Consider the following 20,302-nt stretch of genomic DNA (forward strand, 5'->3'; position numbering starts at 1 on the left):
AACAATGAAGTACTAAGAAATGCTCATCTTCTAACATAAGAGCATAAGAACATTTTACCTGCATTGTTATCACTCTTTAATTTAATATTGTTTTTTATCAGTATGCTGCTGCTGGAGTATGTGAATTTCCCCTTGGGATTAATAAAGTATCTATCTATCTATCTAAGAACATAAAATATTTAACGAGAGGAGACCATTCAGCTGATCAAGCCCGTTTGTTTAGCTGTTACCTAAGCTGTCACAATATCTCACTTAGATATGTCTTAATGGTTGTCAGGTTTTCTGCTTCAACGTCATGTTCAACCCCAGAGGTAGTTTGTTCTTTATTCCACTCAGCATTTAGATGAAGTTCTGAGAAGTGGAAAACTCGTGATTTCAGAACTGTCTAGAAACATTGTTTGTGATGAACCATCTGTTGGAATGCAAAATGCAGTACATTTTATTACTACATGCACTACAAAGTACATTCCGATAGATGATGCACTACAAACATTTACAATTTACCTATACATCTGTTCTGCAAATCTGATCTTTCCCTTAATAGTTGCTTCCATTGATTTTCCCATGGTGCATGTTAAGCTTAATGGCCTATGGTTACTTGGTGCAGCCTAATCACCTTTTTTACATGACGGGATAATATCTGGTAGTTTTCCATCCTGAGGAATTTCCCCAGTGTTCAGTGATTTTTTGTAAAATAAACTTAACTAGTTTATACAGTATTCGCACACAATAACCTCCATAAACATTTGAGGATAAATGTTATCCTGTCCTATTGATTGGTTAGATTTCAGCCTATGTAATCCAATTAGGACTTTTCCATCTACGTTTTACAAATCATAAAGTACATCCTTAGTAGTCTCTGTTACTGTTAGGTGGCTATCAACTTCTTCACAGTGTAACCAAAAGGGGGTGCCACTGAGCCCAAATCTCAGACACCACATCACCCACCACAACTCCAGGTTTAATACAATTATTAATATAATAATTCATATAATTAAGCTACAAATATCACAATATTAAGTTCATAAACATCTCGTTCTCCTTCCACTCTTACTGATGAGTTTTGCTCCTTTTCAAGTAAGACTTGAAAATGCACTGTTTGTCAGGAGCACTTCCGGGTCACATAGAAACCTGTGTTGTCCTCCCCCAGCAGTCCCCTCTGGTTGTTTATTAAGGACACCAACAGGGCTGCACTTACACATTCCAACTCCCATGCAACCTTGCAGGTGTCCTGATTGGGATCAGCCTGGAGGAACACTGCCATGAACCTCTCCAGCATCTGTATTCATTATACCTCGATTAGGGAGTTCCAGTCAGGTTGTGTCTTCACTCCTGAAGCTCCTCCATTATAGCCTCCTGGGTGGGTAAAAAATCAATCTCCATCTTGGCTGTGATGCCAGCCCGCCCTCCATGGCATTTACAGGAAGTATAAACTTTAGGAAAATGCAAGATTAGCTGAATGTTGAATGTTCTCTGGATTTTGTTGCAAATTATATCATTCATTACATTAATCTTATTTGTTTGAATTGTATTGTATTATAAGTGTAACTGTGGTGAAGTCTGTGGTAGGAGTGACAGATACATTCAAGGTGGAGTTGCGATTACATCAGGGCTTGGCTCGGAGTCCTTTCTTATTTGCAATAGTGATGGACAGGTTGACAGACGAGATTAGACAGGAGTCCCCATGAACTGTGATGTTTGCTGATTACATTGTGATTGGTAGCGGTAGTAGACAGCAGGTAGAGGAGACTCTGGAGAGGTGGAGATATGCTCTAGAGAGGAGAGGAATGAAGGTCAGTAGGACCACCAAGACAGAATACATGTGTGTGAATGAGAGGGAGGTCAGTGGAGTGGTGATGATGAGGGGAGTAGAGCTAGTGAAGGTGGATGAGTTTAAATATTTGGGATCAACAGTACAGAGTAATGGGGACTGTGGAAGAGAAGTGAAGAAGAGAGTGCAGGCAGGGTGGAGTGGGTGGAGAAGAGTGTCAGGAGTGATTTGTGACCGACGGGTATCAGCAAGAGTGAAAGGGAAGGTCTACAGAATGGTAGTGAGACCAGCTATGTCATATGGGCTGGAGACAGTGGCACAGGAGACAGAGCTGGAGGTGGCAGAGTTAAAAATGCTAAGATTTGCATTGGGTGTGACGAGGATGGACAGGATTAGAAATGAGGACATTAGATGGTCAGCTCAGGTTGGATGGTTGGGAGACAAAGTCAGAGAGGTGAGATTGTGTTGGTCTGGACATGTGCAGAGGAGAGATGAGGGGTATATTGGGTTCTAGGGATGAGGAAAGGAGGAAGGCCTAAGAGGAGATTTGTGGATGTGGTGAGAGAGGACATGAAGGTGATGGGTGTAACGGAACAAGATGCAGAAGACAGGAAGATATGGAAACGGATGGTCCACTGGTGTGAACCCTAACGGGAGCAGCCAAAAGAAGAAGAAGAAAAAGAAGTTTCATTTTGTTGTGTTTTAAGTGTTCTAAAAAGAAAGAAAGAAAGAAAGAAAATGCAAGTTCACAGTATTTGCTGTTTCACTGTATGTATATTTTAGTTCACACTTTCTGTTTCTGATACATGTCATCTGCTCATCAACAGTTCTTTTAGTACTGAAATACTGACATACTTTGTTGGGTTGCCTGGTAGCACAGTGATTAGTGCTGCAGCTCCATGGATTTGGTGTTCTAGATTTGAATCCAGCACCAGGAGGTTGCCTGTGTAGAATCTGCATGCCCTCCCCCATTTGCCTGGGTGTTTCTTTATGCATTGAGGTTTTCCACCCACATCCCCAAAGATGTGCATGTTAAGTTAAATAGTGTTTTTAGAAATATTGCGGTAGATCTTGGTTTGTAAAGTGTGGTTTATACTCCATGTGTTTTTGCTGTTTGCAAGAGCTATGTGGCAAAAATGACATCAGAAGGGCACACATGCCACCTCACATGGCTCAGCCATGTTGTGTTTTCGCTATGTGCTCTTTACCATTTTGGATACGATGTAGTCAAGAAAAAAATTGTGATTTTTGAGGAGAAGCTTGTGGCAAAAGTGAGGCATAAAGTGTGATTCCACTGTTCCTGACCACAAAGATCCTCACAGGCTGCCAAATTCATAGAAGGAAATTACAAAAATAGCACTGGAAACGGAAACTGAAAACATGGACTCTCCAATTTCTCCTTTTTTTCCTCCTCTTAAATCTAGCAATAAAAGGATTAACTCTTCTTCTATCATCAGTTTCATTGAGTATAGACATCTTTAGCGGAAAAATCAAGATGGGTCCAGCTGCAGACCTCCACAAATCCGTGATTGAGTAACTCTGCTCGAGAGCCAATTGGATTGCAGGTTTTTGTCAGCTGGTTTATTTGATTTGAGTCAGATAACTCCTCTCACAACCCTAATCTTAACCATAATATTATGACTGACACATATAATATAAAGCGACAACCTCGTCGATGGAGTGGAGCTCTGGAGGTCGCAGCTCGAGTCTTTTGGAAAAATCATGCAAACAATTCACGTCCTCTACTATGAAATCGTTACATATGCAGCATTGACGAAACACTGCCCATGAATACACAACATTTATTAAGTGACAGAGCCAATAATAAGAATCAATGAAAAAGTGAAGAGTTAAATCAATGTTCCTCAAATCACACAAGTTCCAAAGAATAAGAGAAAGAATGTTTTCTTACCGGTAACATTTAGGCGAACGCTGACTTTTCCTGAATGGGGCACCTCGTACACGTCACACACATATTCTCCTTCATCCTCGATGGTGACGTTCTTCAGAAGCAGGGAGGAGTTTCCTTTTGGGAGTTCATCTTTCAGTAGGGTTCCCTTGCCATTTGATTTCACCTCCCCATGAATGTAACACGTCAGCTCTTTTCCATTGTGTTCCCATTTTAGGATTACAAATTTCAATCCCTTATTAGGGCTATCTAACTCAAAGTTGCAGGGCAGCAGGACATCAGAATACAGGGGCGCATTCACCACAGGTTGAGAAGTACTGACATTAAACTTGGCAGATACAACTGTAAGAGAAGAGAAAACAAAAAGGAAATGTTAATGTATGAATCAGATCTATAGGGGTTACTTGTTCTTACCATCTTTCAGTGAAAAGGGGGTGCTTGGTTGGTGAGAGATTACTAAAGGTAATCAAGAGTAACCAAGATTGCAACAGCATTTTACATGGACTGGTGTGGAGGGTGGTGTGTGTTCAGGTGCAAAAAGAACATTCTGGTGTGCGAAAAACAAAATACAGTCAGCTCTTCCATGGCCAGTTATGCATTGCGTTGTTTAGATCAAATAGATCGATAGATAGATCGATAGATAGATACTTTATTAACCCCAAAGAGAAATTCACATACTCCAGCAGCAGCATACTGATAAAGACAATATTAAATTAAAGAGTGATAAAAGCGCAGTGCAAGTTAAAAAAATGCAAAGTGGAGAGTGTGAGGCAGGTATAACAGTCTATAATCTTGTATAATTGAAGAGTCACATAGTGTGGGGTCTCCTCAGTCTGTCAGTGGAGCAGGATGGTGACAGCAGTCTGCCACTGAAGCTGCTCCTCTGTCTGGAGATGATCCTGTTCAGGGGATGCAGTGGATTCTCCATGACTGACAGGAGCCTGCTCAGCGCCCGTCGCTCTGCCACAGATGTCAGACTGTCCTGCTCCGTGCCTACAATAGATGCTGCCTTCCTCACCAGTTTGTCCAGGCGTGAGGTGTCCCTCTTCTTTATGCTGCCTCCCCAGCACACCACCATGTAGAAGAGGGAACTCGCCACAACTGTCTAATAGAACATCTGCAGCATCTTATTGCAGATGTTGAAGGATACCAGCCTTCTAAGGAAGTATAGTCGGCTGTGACCTTTCTTACACAGTGCATCAGTACTGGCAGTCCAGTCCAATTTATCATCCAGCTGCACTCCCAGGTATTTATAGGTCTGCACCCGCTTAGGATAAAGGTTAAAGTTAAAAGTCTGATTAGATAGATAGATAGATAGATAGATAGATAGATAGATAGATAGATAGATAGATAGATAGATAGATAGATAGATAGATAGATAGATAGATAGATAGATAGATAGATAGATAGATAGATAGATAGATAGATAGATACTTTTTTAATCCCGGGGGGAAATTTTCTTTTTAACCAGAGTCTGCCAATTGCCATAAAACCTCAAACAGAAAAAAATTGAATGATGGACCAATCACAGCTCTTGCTGGACGTGCGATGCTGTGGGGCTTGGGTGAGTTTAACACCGAGGATTCTGCAGGTGTATGCTGCCAATTTGAAGGTACACTGTATGGCTGTGTAAAATTTGCTCTGACCCTACAACTGTCATGGCTACAGCAAGTAAAAAAAGGAAAGTTGTTAATGAAGGACGCCGCTTCCAGGCAAGGGGGAAGTTACAATACTTTTTCACTGAAATCCGAAACAACTGTGTCTGCCTAATTTGCCACAAGACTGCTGCTTTGTATAAGGAATATAATGTGAAGAGACACTACGAGACAAAACATGCTAGTACATATGACAAGCTGTCAGAGATTGACTGTGCTGAAAAAGTGGAGCAACTTGAGGAGAGCTTAGCCGCCCAGCAGTGTTTTTTTACGCAGGCCCAGGAGTCAAATGAAAACATCACCAAAGCTGGCTATGAAGCGGCTATGCTAATTGTTAAACATGGAAAACCTTTTACAGGTTAGTTTGTTAAAGACTGTGTCATGAAAATAGCAGAACACATTTGCCCCGAAAAGAAGACTTTGCCAACATTTGCCTCGCTCGTAACAGTGTGGAACGGAGAAATGAAGAGCTGTTGTCAAATGTTAGAAGACAACTGGGAGACAAGTCAACAAATTTTGAATTCTTTACTTTGGCCTTATGATGAAAGCACAGATGCATCAGACACTGCTCAGTTACTGATTTTTTGAGAGGTGTTGATGGTGACCTAAACATAACAGAAGAGATGCTGGACCTCAAAGGCCAAACAAGAGGAACTGATTTATTCCATAATATTACTTCAGCCGTTGATGACATGAAACTACCATGGAGAAAGCTTAGTGAGATTATTAGAGATGGTGCGTCTGCCATGACTGGTGAATGAAGTGGATTGTCCACGCTTATCTGTAACAAAGTCAGTGACGAAGTAGGCGAAGCTGTCAAACTTCATTTCATCATTCATCAGCAGGTTCTTTGCGCCAAACATCGAAGATTTGATCATGTCATGAGTCCAGTGGTAAAGGCAATTAATTTAATCTGCTCTAAAGCTCTATACCACCACCAGTTCCAGCAGTTCCTGCTTGACATCCAGGCTGAATATGGAGATGTAATATACTTCTCAAAAGAATTAAAGGAACACTTGTTAATCAGAGTATAGCATAAAGTCAATGAAACTTATGGGATATTAATCTGGTCAGTTAAGTAGCAGAGGGGGTTGTCAATCAGTTTCAGCTGCTGTGGTATTAATGAAATTAACAACAGATGCACTCGAGGGGCAACAATGAGATGACCCCCAAAACAGGAATGGTTTAACAGGTGGAGGCCACTGACATTTTTCCCTCCTCATCTTTTCTGACTGTTTCTTCACTAGTTTTGCATTTGGCTACAGTCAGTGTCACTACTGGTAGCATGAGGCGATACCTGGACCCTACAGAGGTTGCACAGGTAGTCCAACTTCTCCAGGATGGCACATCAATACATGTCATTGCCAGAAGGTTTGCTGTGTCTCCCTGCACAGTCTCAAGGGCATGGAGGAGATTCTAGAAGACAAGCAGTTACTCTAGGAGAGCTGGAGAGGGCCATAGAAGGTCCATAACCCATCAGCAGGAACAGTATCTGCTCCTTTGGGCAAGGAGGAACAGGATGAGCACTGCCAGAGCCCTACAAAATGACCTCCAGCAGGCCACTGGTGTGAATGTCTCTGACCAAACAACCAGAAAGACTTCATGAGGGTGACCCAAGGGCCCCATGTCCTCTAATGGGCCCTGAGCTCACTGCCCAGCAGCATGCAGCTCGATTGGCATTCACCATAGAATACCAGAATTGGCAGATGCACCACTGGTGCCCTGTGCTTTCACAGATGAGAGCAGGTTCACCCTGAGCACGTGACAGAAGTGAAAGGGTCTGGAGAAGCCATGGAGAATATTATGCTGCCTGTAACATCATTCAGCATGAGCAGTTTGGTGGTGGGTTAATGATTGTCTGGGGAGGCATATCCATGGAGGGTCACACAGACCGCTACAGGCTTGACAAAGGCACCTTGGCTGCCATTAGGTATCAGGATGAAATCCTTGGACCCATTGTCAGACCCTATGCTGGTACAGTGGCTCCTGGTGCATGACAATTCCTGGCCTCATGTGGTGAGAGTATGCAGGCAGTTCCTGGAGGATGAAGGAATTGATACCATTGACTGTCCACCACACTTTCCTGACCTAAATCCAATAGAACACCTCTGGGACATTATGTTTTGGTCCATCCAATGCCACCAGGTTGCACCTCAGACTGTCCAGGAGCTCAGTGATGCCCTGGTCCAGATCTGGGAGGAGATCCCCCACAACAGCATCTGTCATCTCATTAGAAGCATGCACCGATGTTGTCAGGCATGTATACAAGAACACAGGGGCCATACAAAGTGCTGCGTACAATTTTGAGTTGCTGCAATTAAATTTTGGCAAAATGGACTAGCCTGCCACATCATTTTTTCACTCTGATTTTTGGGGCGTCTTTGAATTCAGGGCTCTGTAGGTTGATCATTTTCATTTCCATCAAACGATGTGGCATCCTTTCGTTCCTAACACATTACCCAGTCTATATCAGTATAGATATCCAGGAGGATTTCTTTTTCCCATTGAGATCTGATGTGTTTTCAAAGTGTTCCTTTCATTTTTTTGAGCAGTTTATATCACAGCAGGGGATCAGCATTGCAGCGATTTTTCTCTCTTAAAGGGGAAATTGGACAGTATTTGGCCGAAAAGAAACAGCCAATGAAAGAACTGTCAGATACTGAGCGGACAGCAGACTTGGCTTTTTTGGTTGACGTAACAAAGCATCTGAATGCGCTGAACGTTAGCCTTCAAGGACAAAACGCAGTAGTGAGCCAACTATATTCAGACATAAAGGCCTTTAAAAGGAAGCTGCAACTCTTCCAGAGACACTTGTCACAAACTGAGCCCTTGCACCACACATTTTCTAGCTTTGCGGGATGTCATGGTTGGTAATATGGGTGATACAAACAAAGAGGTATGCAGTAATCATTGCATCTCCTGCCAGCGAGTTCAACGACCGCTTTCGAGATTTTGCTGCAATTGAAAAGTTGCTATTCTGGACCCTGATGAGGCTCCAGCTCACCTACAGCTAGAGCTGATTGAGCTTCAGTGTGACAACGAGTGCCGTAGCCGACAGCAGCAGCTCTCTCTCTCTCGAGCCTTTTTACCGGCAGGTGGATAAAGGCAAGTTTCCAGAAATGCGAACATTTGCAAAGAAAATGTTGAGCTTGTTTGGCTCTACATATTTGTGTGAGCAGACTTTCTCTGTTCTGAACTTAAACAAGAACCGCTTGAGATCAAGACTTAGTGACTCCCACCTACGTGACATTGTACGCAGGTCTACTACTGCTCTCGAACCAGACCTGGCCTGTGTACTGAAATCCGGATCTCAGCTTCACCCTTTACATTAGACTCAATAGCTTACCTGTTGCTCTGTTATCAGAATTAGACACAACTGTATTTTACAGAGTTTCTGAATGTTTTCAATTTCTGCTAGAAATTCAGATAACTTGTATGCCTTGATCTGTATATCTAAATGTTTAAATTTGCATATATATATATAATTTTTTTTTTTGCTGTGTGAAAATGACAACATTAAATAACAGAATATTCATATGCATTTTTAATTGTTTAAAATAATGTCATCAGGGACTGTTGGCTCTCGGACACTTTCACGTTATCAAATCTGGCCCTCCTTGAAAAAGGTTTAGACACTCCTGCTCTATGGCATTGCTCTGAAGAGTCACTCTAACACTTTGAAATGTTTAAGAGTACAGATTTCAAAGGTCAGATCAAAAGATCCAAATAGTTGTGTCAATGTGAGATTTGAGCGTTCTCATTTTTTATAGATTTAAGAAAAAAAATTCTGAATCCCTATTTTCACTTTGAAATTCTGAGATAATGAGTGATGCTTGATGAGGGGAAAAAATAAATGTAAATTATTTTAGCACATTAAGAACATAACAAAATGGGAAAAAAATGAAGGAGTCTGAAAAGTTTTATGAAAACACTCGGTATGTATAATAAAAAAGTGCAGTATAACAGCTAAATAAATGATTAGTCATTCAATAACGACAAGTCAGATGCAAGAAAAAACAACAACAAAAAATGTGTCATCACTATACTTTATTTACACAATACTTGTATTGAGAAGTCAAGTACAATGACCCCTTTTATTGGTTAACTAAAAAGGACTACAACATGCAAGCTTTTGAGACAACTCAGGCCCCGTCTTCAGACGAGATGTAATTTTGGAATTCTGATTCCATCTCTCTGCGGCGATTTGGCGCCCTGCCCGGGATTGGTTCTTGCCTTGCGCCTCGTGTTGGCTGTGATTGGCTCCAGCAGACCCCCGTGACCCTGTAATCGGATTCAAAGGGTTGGAAAAATGGCTGGATTCCATCTCTCCTGAAGAAGGGGCCTGACTTGTCTCAGAAGTTCTCATTTTGTAATCTTTTTAGTTAGCCAATAAAAGGGGTTATTTTGCTTGCCTTTTCACTACATTCATAATGGCTATCGGTAAAACATCCTAGTAGGCTACTACTTACACCATACTTGTAACTTTACCTGCCTTTAATTTATATGAGCAAGTTTAAAAGAAAAGATAACAAAAGGGTAGTCAACGTAGGATGAAATACGTTCGGAACAGGTCAGAAGAGTAAGGAGCATAAAATTTAAACGGAATAAATGTGGAAGGAATTGTGGCAGAATCGAGCTCTCCTTGCCCACGTATAGTCCCCGCACGAATGTGTAGAAACGGGCACACCGACCAACTTCTGATCAGGAGCTTCTCTCTTTTTACTTTCTCGTATAGGAAGTATGGGGAAAGTATTGGAATCCTCCAAAAATTAAATTTCAAGATTTCGATGAATCTCGACGTTTTAGATCTCCCCGAGTCCGAAAATTCCATTTTTGGAATTATGTCTGTGTGTCTGTTTGTGTGTGAGTGTGTATGTAAACACGATAACTTGAGTACGCTTTCACTTAGGTTAACCAACTTTTGCATACAAATATTAGGAAGAAAACGTAGATCAACCTTTGGGCTAATTCCGTTAACCGGAAGTGGTACTTCACTTTTTATTCATGCAGCTGCAGAGTCCGATTTATTCAACTTTACTTTTATAACAATTGTTCAATATATTATTCATTTTTGATTTGTTGTTAATGGTTATTTATTGTACATAATATAAAAATATAATCATTTTCTTGCGGTTAACTCCTTAAATATCCATCTCCATATTTGAGTTTACGAGAAAGTCGAGGGGAGACCACTCCCGATTTTCTCTCCTGGTCCCTTCAGGAACAAGGAGGCATGACATGCAAAAGGTCAAAAATTGCACGGGAGACAACTTTTTAATACGCCATGGCAGGATCTACCAACATGGCTTTTAGGGTGTGCCCGTGACTGTAAGGTAAGGGCGCTTTTTACTAATTGGATACCGGTCCGTACAGAAATGTTTATCATTAAACGCCATTCCATACTTGGATCGAATCTGACATACCCCCAGCCCGAGCTTCAGCCCTGAAGGACGATCGATTGTCAGTTATTAATTGAGCCTTATTCATTAACTCACACATGGTGCCGTGAGGATCGTAGTCCGGCTTTCGTTAACACAAAGACACACAGTGGCGCGCGCGATAAAAGAAAAAAAAAACACTGCGGGGTTAACAAAGCACCACCCTGAAACTACCTTTGGGTACTCACATTAAACCGCAAGTTTTAAAGGTAAGTGTTTCCCATCACACCTCTATCTCTGTCACATTCCGCTGTTTCAACTTCCATTAATGGCCTCAAAATGAGATATCACAGATGTTAAAAAATCAGATCATTCAAGCTGATGCGCTGAATCAAGAATATACGAGAAGTCCCACGACCCGACTCAAAGGGATTTGAAGAACCCATCTGAGGAGCAGCGGGAGTATCTCGATGATGGCATTCGGGGTTTGGAATGCCTTCTGCATTATAACAGGAAGGGGTGACAGCCATGAGACTGCTGCTACTGCAACCTATCCTCATAAAAAACACTTCTCTAGCCATCAATGACAGTGTGGCATAGCTGAGGGTTCAAATCCCGCAATTTACACTGTGTGACCATGAGCAAGTCACTTTACCAACCTGTCCTCCATCAGGAAAAAAAAATGAAATGTAACCAATTACTGTATGCACAAAGGCGTCAGCCAAATAGGTAAGTAATAAAAATAATGCTGAGGTCCATTAGCCAGGATTCACGGCAGTCGGATTGCGATACCAACGAAAAGGTAGGTCCCTTATAATGACCTCAAAAACAAGCATACTTTTGCCCGTTAGACAGAGTTCCATTGAAATAAAGGGAACATCAGTATTTCAGACGTCATTTTTGTTCACACTTTACCATTTACTTGCAGTTTTTACATATACCGACATTTTCCTCCAGAAAAATGTGTTTTTTAAAGGGGTTTGCGTCTTACATTAGAAGCAATATGGTATTTAAAACGAAGGATTTGCGTTCACGGCCAATAAAGGAACGTTAGTATCAGGCCCACCTTTAACCGAAGTTTTCTGCTTGCCCTGCAACAGACCTAAATCTATACAAAGAAAGAAAGAAAGAATAATAATAATAATAATAAACACACCTGTTAGCAGCAGCATGAAAAGTATCACCGTTCTCTCCATGTTTAATGGCATGTGTTAAGTGAAACAAGTCCTGTGTGAACTCGCGGCAGATGCCTAAATTAATTATCCACTACTCTGCAACCCCATTGGTTACACCTCCAGAGAATGACCAATAAGATTACCGTGCGTCAGTCTAGGCGTTGCTTTGCGTTTGTAGCGTTATTGGTGTGCTCGAGGCATTCTCGAAATCTGAGGTAGGATTAGTAACGTCACTTCTAACATGAAACTAGAGGTTTACAACTGCAAGCCTAGACCTGCGGTGCCGTATGTTTTTATTTTTTCCAAAAATAAACTTTACTAAATACTTTGCCTTAACAACGCAATAGCCTTATTTACAAAAAAAAAAACAAAAAAAAAACCGCAAAAACACAAAACTTAGTATGGTAGGATAATTCAATAAATCAGTACGTACAAAAGATGTAAATGATTGTAGCAAAATGAGAGTCTAATTTTGTATATATACAATTTTGCTAATACAATATTTAAATTAATAATACAATGTTCGAATGAGCTAAAGGAGGCATTATCAAAACATGGCAGTATTTAGCAACTTTCAAGGGGTATCTCTCTACCAATTATTTTCTTCAAGACTAGGAAAAGATCTAACCAGAAGGAACTGACAAATACACAATGAAAAAAAAATTCAATAGACTCTGTAGCCCCTTTACAGAACGCACAAACATCACTTACATAAAGGAACTTACGGAGTATTTTATTAACCGGCTAATATCTATGCAATGCTCTAAACAACAATACTTGTTATTTATTTAAAAAAAAGTATAAGAAAAAGTTCATATAGAGTGACAGTTGTCCCTGTGTTGAGCTGACCATTGATACACTGGAGGGTTGGTTTAATGAACTAATAAGTGCCTTATAAAATTATTTTTATTACAGCTCTTGTCTAATATGTTAAGTCCTTTAAAATATAACGAAAACCCTTTTTAGAGAAAAGTGTCTACAATGGTTCCTTGTAATTAAGGAAATACAATCCTAGAGTCACATACCATTTTATATTCTCTTGCTGAAGAAATGTTACCAAATTTTAAACAAAAATAGGAATAGGCAATCATATAATGATTACTATCAAATAACTGGTGAGACAATAAAATATTGTTATTACACCATTTATCTAAGAATATTGACTTTCCATTTGGGGTAATGTGTTGATTGTTCCAGAGGAAAAAAAAACTATGTGGAGAAAAATTATGTTTGTAAATGAAAAGCCACGTGGTGACGCATGCGACTCGTGGTCCTGTGGCTCTGTGAGTAGATGTTATTGCTATACTGTGGGACGGACGTGGAAGAGACGGAGCTCAGGAGTTAGAAACGGAGTGCGGCAGGACGTGGACAGACGAGGTCGGCGTTAGGACTTCATCCCCTTTGTTGTGTAAAGTAATCCTCATTTGCGCTGTTAGATGTGGGCTCTGCCAACACAATTCTTCGTCTTCCTCTCGAAATAATCGGTTCATAACATGCTGCAGCTCTAAAATAACCACATGAAAACAGCAGCTCCTCATGCGTCAATTAAGTTATTAAATTCATTTTTGAATTAAATTTATGAATGAGTTTCTTTCTGTTGTATCATTGTATAGAAATGTACATGTACCGTTAACCTGTTTTTACTTAAAGCTCATGGGCTTTGGACTAACGTAATCAATGTAATTTTATTTTGCATGCCTTATGGTGCTATGATGCGCAGGTTTCTGTATGTGAAGTTTTGGACTGTGATGTTTTAACTTTTTTAAGTCGCATTTCCACGTTATTGTGTATTAATGTTGTGGCTGTGGCTAAAGGTTAAGAAATCACATACTTCTTTGTGAATGACGTAAAGGCCATGTGCTCCGTCACCGCATTTATTATGCTGGTATACAGACCGAGAGATGTGACTGAAGCCAGCGATTTATTTGGATGGCTTTCAATTATTACACTCTTTTTAAGTGGGAGAGTTTTTTGAATGTACCATGTGGATGGGACTGTAGACCTGTCCTCGGGCATATTATATTAATGTTGTAAACGATGTTTCTGAATTTTGACATTTGGGTGTAAAACTACATGGTGCCTTATATATATATATATATATATATATATATATATATAGAGAGAGAGAGAGATATAGATATAGATATAGATAGAGAGATATAGATATATATATATATATATATATATATATATATAGATATAGATATATATATATATATATATATATATATAGAGAGAGAGAGAGAGAGAGTTTGGATACAATTTACTTTGGAATTTTTTTAACGGTAATCCCCTAAACATTTCATGTGTGAAGCAGTGGTTATCTAAAACAGCAAATCCTGCTGTATTGCTATGGTATCATATTTTTAGATATGTCTCCGATATTGTTAAAACATCTTCGAATTCTGACAGATTCAAAATAATCACTAATGATTCTGAGTTAAACAGAAAGAAAATAAATGTGTAATGTTTTAAGCGAGGCATGCTGAACATGGCATGTATGAATCGAATGCTATACTTTTATACTCAGAATCCTGACAATTGCATGTGAAAGTAAATGTACACTAGCATAAATAGTCTGAGTCTGAAGTAATTTTACTGTGAATTGTTTTAGCTTTGTCATTTTAAATATTTTTTAGCATTAATATTAAAAATGTAAAAGCAGTTAACTTAAATCCTTTCTAAAATTTACACTCTTAAATTTTGTTAAATAAAAATCTGCATCTCAACAGTATCTATAGTCCAGTAAAGAGATTATCCAAGCTAAAGTGAAACTTGGCTGGAGCACACAGTTGACAAGAATACAGTGTAGCGGCCACAGTGACGCTAAGATTCACACCGTCACAAAGACTGTGATTTATTTATTTATTTTATGTTGGGGACACCAGGAACACACCCAGCCTTGACCCAGCATGCGCACACACACTCACTCACAGAGACACAGTTATTGGCCAAACGAATTGATAATTAAGAGTGAAATATATTAATAAAATGAAGAAAAAAATAGCATGCAATATTACAAGAACACATACGCAAAAGGCCCTCCCCGACTACCCAATGGCGATTATAACACAGCTCAACAACAATAAACACTAATGTCAATGTCCAAAGCACAGTCCAATGTTACAGAGGCAGGTGATGGTGGATGACAAGTGGATATTCCTGTGAAGGGTTCACTGTAAGCAATGTAAAGTTTGTCCTACTGGTTTCCTGATGTGGTGTGGGATGAGGTGACTGGGAGCGCTCCCTCCAATCCATACAAACTCAAACAGACAGACAGGCACAAGACAGACCATACATGCAGACGGGACCATTAATCCAAGGTAAACTACAGGTAATCCAAATGTGTGTAACAGTGTTTTAAGAGACAGACAAAATATTGTGACCCCCTTGATGTTTTGCCGGGACCACTTTTAAGGGCCCATCCAGTCAATCTTCTTCCCAGAAGCCCCTGCACCCTCTGAAGCTGTCCATTACAATTATACTGCCGGGACTGCTGGGAGATGTAGTATAAAGCTAAGCAGCACTGATGCAATGGAACTTCAGTGTAATGCACTTGTGGTCATTGATCTTACGACAGAAAAAAAACTGCAACACAAAGATGCAAAAACTGTATACCAAGTAGCTGAACTGCACCAACCAAGGACTCAATTAAAAAAGGACCCTCCCTAAATTCCAGATACCCTTTCAGAACGGGTATCTATCGCGGCTCAATGGGATGTCACGCAATCACTGCCAAAATGCTCTCCAGAACATTTTCTGTGTTTGTGTCAGAGTTTGACTGTCAAAACAATAATAAATGTCTCTCCTAAACATTAAATGCATTGATACTGACTCTGTGCCAGCTGACTTCCATATTGCTTCTGCATAGGAAGTAATCTACCTTTGTGCATTTTCCTCCGCTCTTGTACGTCACTCTGTGTTCCTCCCTGTTCTTAAAATACGTATTCACCACAGCCATGTCCATCCTTTTGGCAAAATCCACTATCCTCTGACCTTCTTCATTCCTCTCCTTGACACCATACCTACCCATCACCTCCTCTGTTCCCTTTACCAACATACCCATTGAAATCCGCTCCAATCACCACTTTCTGTCCATTGGGTACACTGTACATCACTTCATCCAACTCACTCCAAAAATCTTCTTTCTCATTCATTGCTCACCCAACTTGCGGGGCATATGCACTAACAACATTCATCATCGGACCTCCAATATCCAGCTTCATAATCATTACTCTGTCCAACACTCTTTTCACCTCCAAACACTCTTGACGTTCTGTTCCTTCAGAATAACTCCTAACCCATTTCTCCTCCCATCCACACATTGATAGAACAATTTGAATCCTCCTCTGATCCACCTGGCCTCACTCCCCTTCCATTTAGTCTCTTGCACACACAATATATCAACCTTCCTTCTCTCCATCATGTCGACTAACTCTCTCCCCTTACCAGTCATACTGCCAACATTCAAAGTTCCTATCCTCAGTTCCACTCTCTTTACTTTCCTTCTCTTCTCCTGTCTCCGAACATGTCTCATCCCTCTTCTTCTCCTTCTTCGTCCAACAGTAGCCCAATTTCCGGCAGCACCCTGTTGGCTAACAGTACTGGTGGCGGTCGTTGTTAACCCAGGGCTTGACCGATCTGGTATGGAAATTGATATTAACTAGGCACGTGCGCCCAACTACGTTGCGTGTGTTAAAGTTGTCTGTGAAGGGCTCCCTGTTTAAACGCGGCTGCCAGTCGTGAACTGGGCCCTTCGTTGCACAGCATTATAATTTTTTATAAGGGAAACAAAATTACAAAAGAAAACCCTTGGACATTGATTCGATAGGAACGGCCTACTCAGAATCACTGTCCGAATAGTAATCATGTGGTGGTGTAGCAGCATTTCTGCTTCTGTCCATTCACAGTCCATCTTGTTTTCACGACGCTATCGTTTCCTCTCACGATGTCTTCTCAACCTTTCTCCAATCTCGCAGGTTGCTTTGTGGCAATCCAAAGAGTAAGGCAATATACACAGAGCAATGGTTATAAAAGGGGGACACATAGGTATCCAGGCTCTTTAAAGCATAAATAGGGATCACTTCACTGACATGTGAGCAAGCCACGGTACAACTGTGAGACGTGCAGCACTCGCCGGCTACAACATAACAATAATAATTTCCAGAACGTGCTGTTACGTTGTCATTCATTTTACCCACTGTCTTTCTTTCATTCATATGTTACGTAGGCACGTAGCTTTTATCTTCGGCAATCTCATTCTCTAACCAGGCCTCAGGAGCTAACAGCGTAACACTGTTTACCACCCCTTTCGTTATTCCAGCACATTGTTGACATCCGTGAGTAACAACAACGTACTAAACTGGACGGTGGTCTACGCATGCGTGGAATTCGCGGACAAACAAAGATGAAGATCTAAATGAAGATCACTTTAGTTAATTTAAAGAACAACAATCTGTTTAGTTTGAATGTCTGTGTTTTGAGGTGTGACTGGAGTACTACAGTCTTCAGTAATATAAGCCTGGAGGAGATTCTTACTGTAATGCAATGCCTATGTTTTAGCTGTCTCTCTACTGCCATCTAGTGCTTCTTCTTCTAATTCATATGCAGACAAACACAGATCAAGATCCAAATGAAGATTATATAAAGAGATTGATAACATTTTTGTGTTTTTTTTTTTTTTTTGTTTGGCTTAAAAGTTTTATCTTGTGATAGTCAATTTTACAACCTTGGACTGTAACACTTATAACACCCCAAACTGAGGTTTACTCGATTTATGTTGACCTCTTTTATAAGTCATTTTGGATAAAAGTATCTGCCAAGTGTCTAAATGTAAATGTAAAAAAGTAAATAAATAAACATAACAAAGTTGTTCCCAATATTCGTTAGAAAAATATTTTGATTAACAACTGAGTCTCCCACTAGACCCGGGAGGGTCACAGTGACTGCAGGTTTTTGTTCCACCCAATTGCTTAATAAGAAGCACTTACTGCTCAAGTGACACTTCTGCTTCATTTTAGTTGTCTCGCTCGTTAAGATTTTGAACTCTTTTTGCTTATTTTAGTCTTAAACACCTGTATTCTTGTTTTTTAATTGCTCCTTATTAGCAATTAGATGCAAATGACAATAGAAAACAGCAGTTCTCCATTTTTCTTGTTTCCGTTTACACCTGTGTGGATTTATTGTGCACTATTTGGTTTTAGGGCGGCACGGTGGCACAGTGGGTAGCGCTGCTGCCTCGCAGTTAGGAGACCCAGGATCGCTTCCTGGGTCCTCCCTGTATGGAGTTTGCATGTTCTCCCCGTGTTTGCGTGGCTTTGCTCTGGTTTCCTCCCACAGTCCAAAAACATGCAGGTTTCTATACGATTCTAAATTGTCCTTGGTGTGTCGGTGTGTGTGTGCGCCCTGCCTGGGGTTTGTTTCCTGCCTTGCACCCTGTGTTGTCTGGGATTGGCTCCAGCAGACCCCTGTAGTTAGGATATAGCGGGTTGGGTAATGGATGAATACTTGGTTTTATTAAATTCTTGGAAGGTAAGTGAAGAGAAAAAAGTGTAGGACTGGGAATTACTCATCTGTTTCAGACATTAAATCATTTGGATCATATCCTTAGAATGAACAAAAAAAGTCTAGGATATGAGAATGACTTGACATGGCAGAGTTAAAGCACCAACAAGCCATGAAGTTAAATTATTGGCAAGGATTATTTTCTAATTAAGCAGCTGGGTTGGAAGAAAAACCTTCAGCAACTGCAGCCCTCCAGGACTGACTTTGCCCACCCTTGCACTAGACCTTCCCTTACGTTTTATAGCACTACTTTAATCCCCATGATGTCACAGGTCATGTGGCATGTACATCACATGTCTAGCAACCACATAGCATCATAGCAACCAGATAAAGTAAATTACATCACCCTTCCAAAAATAATTACACAGAATGCCACAGACCATGGAGTTATGGTCATAAAAGTTATGCAGTCCTGAAAATCGGTACCGCAGTGTGGAAGCTGAAATGAGCAGGTTTAATAACCATTTAATCCGACATCTGTATATTGTGTATACCTGGGTCATTTTTATTGCCTCTGCTATCCATTAGCATGAGGGTTGTGAAGTGCCATACTTTTCTATTTTCTGCTCATCTTGCTATTTTCAGTTAATTTTGAAGCTTACTTACTCCTTATATCAAATAATGTCATTGTCCTTTTTTTCATACTGAGAGAGCAAAAATAAATGAAAATTTCCATGCTCAAGTTTGCATAAGACAAATCACACTAAAGCGTTTTTCTCTCTTCCCAGAGGCTAATAGAAGTATCAGAAAACCTGGGTGGGTTTGAGCTTTTAAATAAATAATAAAAGAGAAACAGATGATTAAGTGAACTCACTGAATGTCTGGGGGGCCTGAGAGTGGTCACAAAATAAAATAAGAGAGGAGATAAAAGGAAGTATTTGTTACAGTGTACACACTGTAGCTGACTGAGATGGGAGTAGACTCACACCTGGTGGCATGGATCGTGGACTATCTTACAGACAGACCTCAATATGTGCGTCTTGGGAACTGCAGGTCTGACATTGTGTGCAGCAGCACAGGGGCACCGCAGGGGACTGTACTTTCTCCGGTCCTGTTCAATCTATATACATCAGACTTCCAATATGACTCGGAGTCCTGCCACGTGCAAAAGTTCGCTGATGACACTGCTATTGTGGGCTGCATCAGGAGTGGGCAGGAGGAGGAGTACAGGAAGCTAATCAAAGACTTTGTTAAATAGTGCGACTCAAACCACTTACACCTTAACACCAGCAAGACCAAGGAGCTGGTGGTGGATTTTAGGAGGCCCAGGCCCCTCATGGACCCTGTGATCATCAGAGGTGACTGTGTGCAGAGGGTACAGACCTATAAATATCTGGGAGTGCAGCTGGATGACAAATTGGACTGGACTGCCAATACTGATGCTCTATGTAAGAAAGGTCAGAGCAGAATATACTTTCTGAGAAGGTTGGCATCCTTCAACATCTGCAGTTTGATGCTGCAGATGTTCTACCAGATGGTTGAGTGCCCTCTTCTACGCGGTGGTGTGCTGGGGTGGCAGCATAAAGATGAAAGACGCCTCACGCCTGGACAAACTTGTTAAGAAGGCAGGCTCCATTGTAGGATTAAAGTTGGACAGTTTAACATCTGTGGCAGAGTGACGGGCATTAAGCAAACTCCTGTCAATCATGAAGAATCCACTGCATCCACTTAACAGTGTCATCTCCAGGCAGAGGAGTAGCGTTACGACTGGCTCATAAGTCGCAACATAAAATTGGCACAACACCACATTTTTGTGGAAAACTCCATTTATTTACCCAAAATAAGAAAAGTTTATATAACAAAACTAGACGTCTAAGGGTGTAAGAATAAACCTATACACGCGCGAGTAT

General features: G+C 40.6%; 1 protein-coding gene across 5 annotated transcripts in view; it reads right to left on the reverse strand.

Moving 5' to 3' along the window:
• The window catches only part of LOC120536685 (tapasin-related protein-like), a 49,908-nt gene that overhangs the window by 18,815 nt on the left and 10,791 nt on the right, over positions 1 to 20,302 (reverse strand). For 4 of the 5 annotated variants that reach the window (XM_039765128.1, XM_039765126.1, XM_039765125.1 and 1 more), the window contains exons 1-2: positions 11,870 to 11,935; positions 3,684 to 4,022 (exon numbers count right to left, since the gene is read on the reverse strand). In XM_039765128.1, the coding sequence (XP_039621062.1) occupies positions 3,684 to 4,022; positions 11,870 to 11,921 (391 nt within the window). In that variant the 5' untranslated portion in view covers positions 11,922 to 11,935. Of the gene's footprint in view, positions 1 to 3,683; positions 4,023 to 11,869; positions 11,936 to 20,302 lie in introns of those variants that run through there. The other variant, XM_039765127.1, reaches the window with a different exon arrangement.

This window comes from Polypterus senegalus, chromosome 10 (genome assembly GCF_016835505.1).
Source record: "Polypterus senegalus isolate Bchr_013 chromosome 10, ASM1683550v1, whole genome shotgun sequence".
In the NCBI taxonomy this organism is placed as follows: Eukaryota; Metazoa; Chordata; class Cladistia; order Polypteriformes; family Polypteridae; genus Polypterus; species Polypterus senegalus.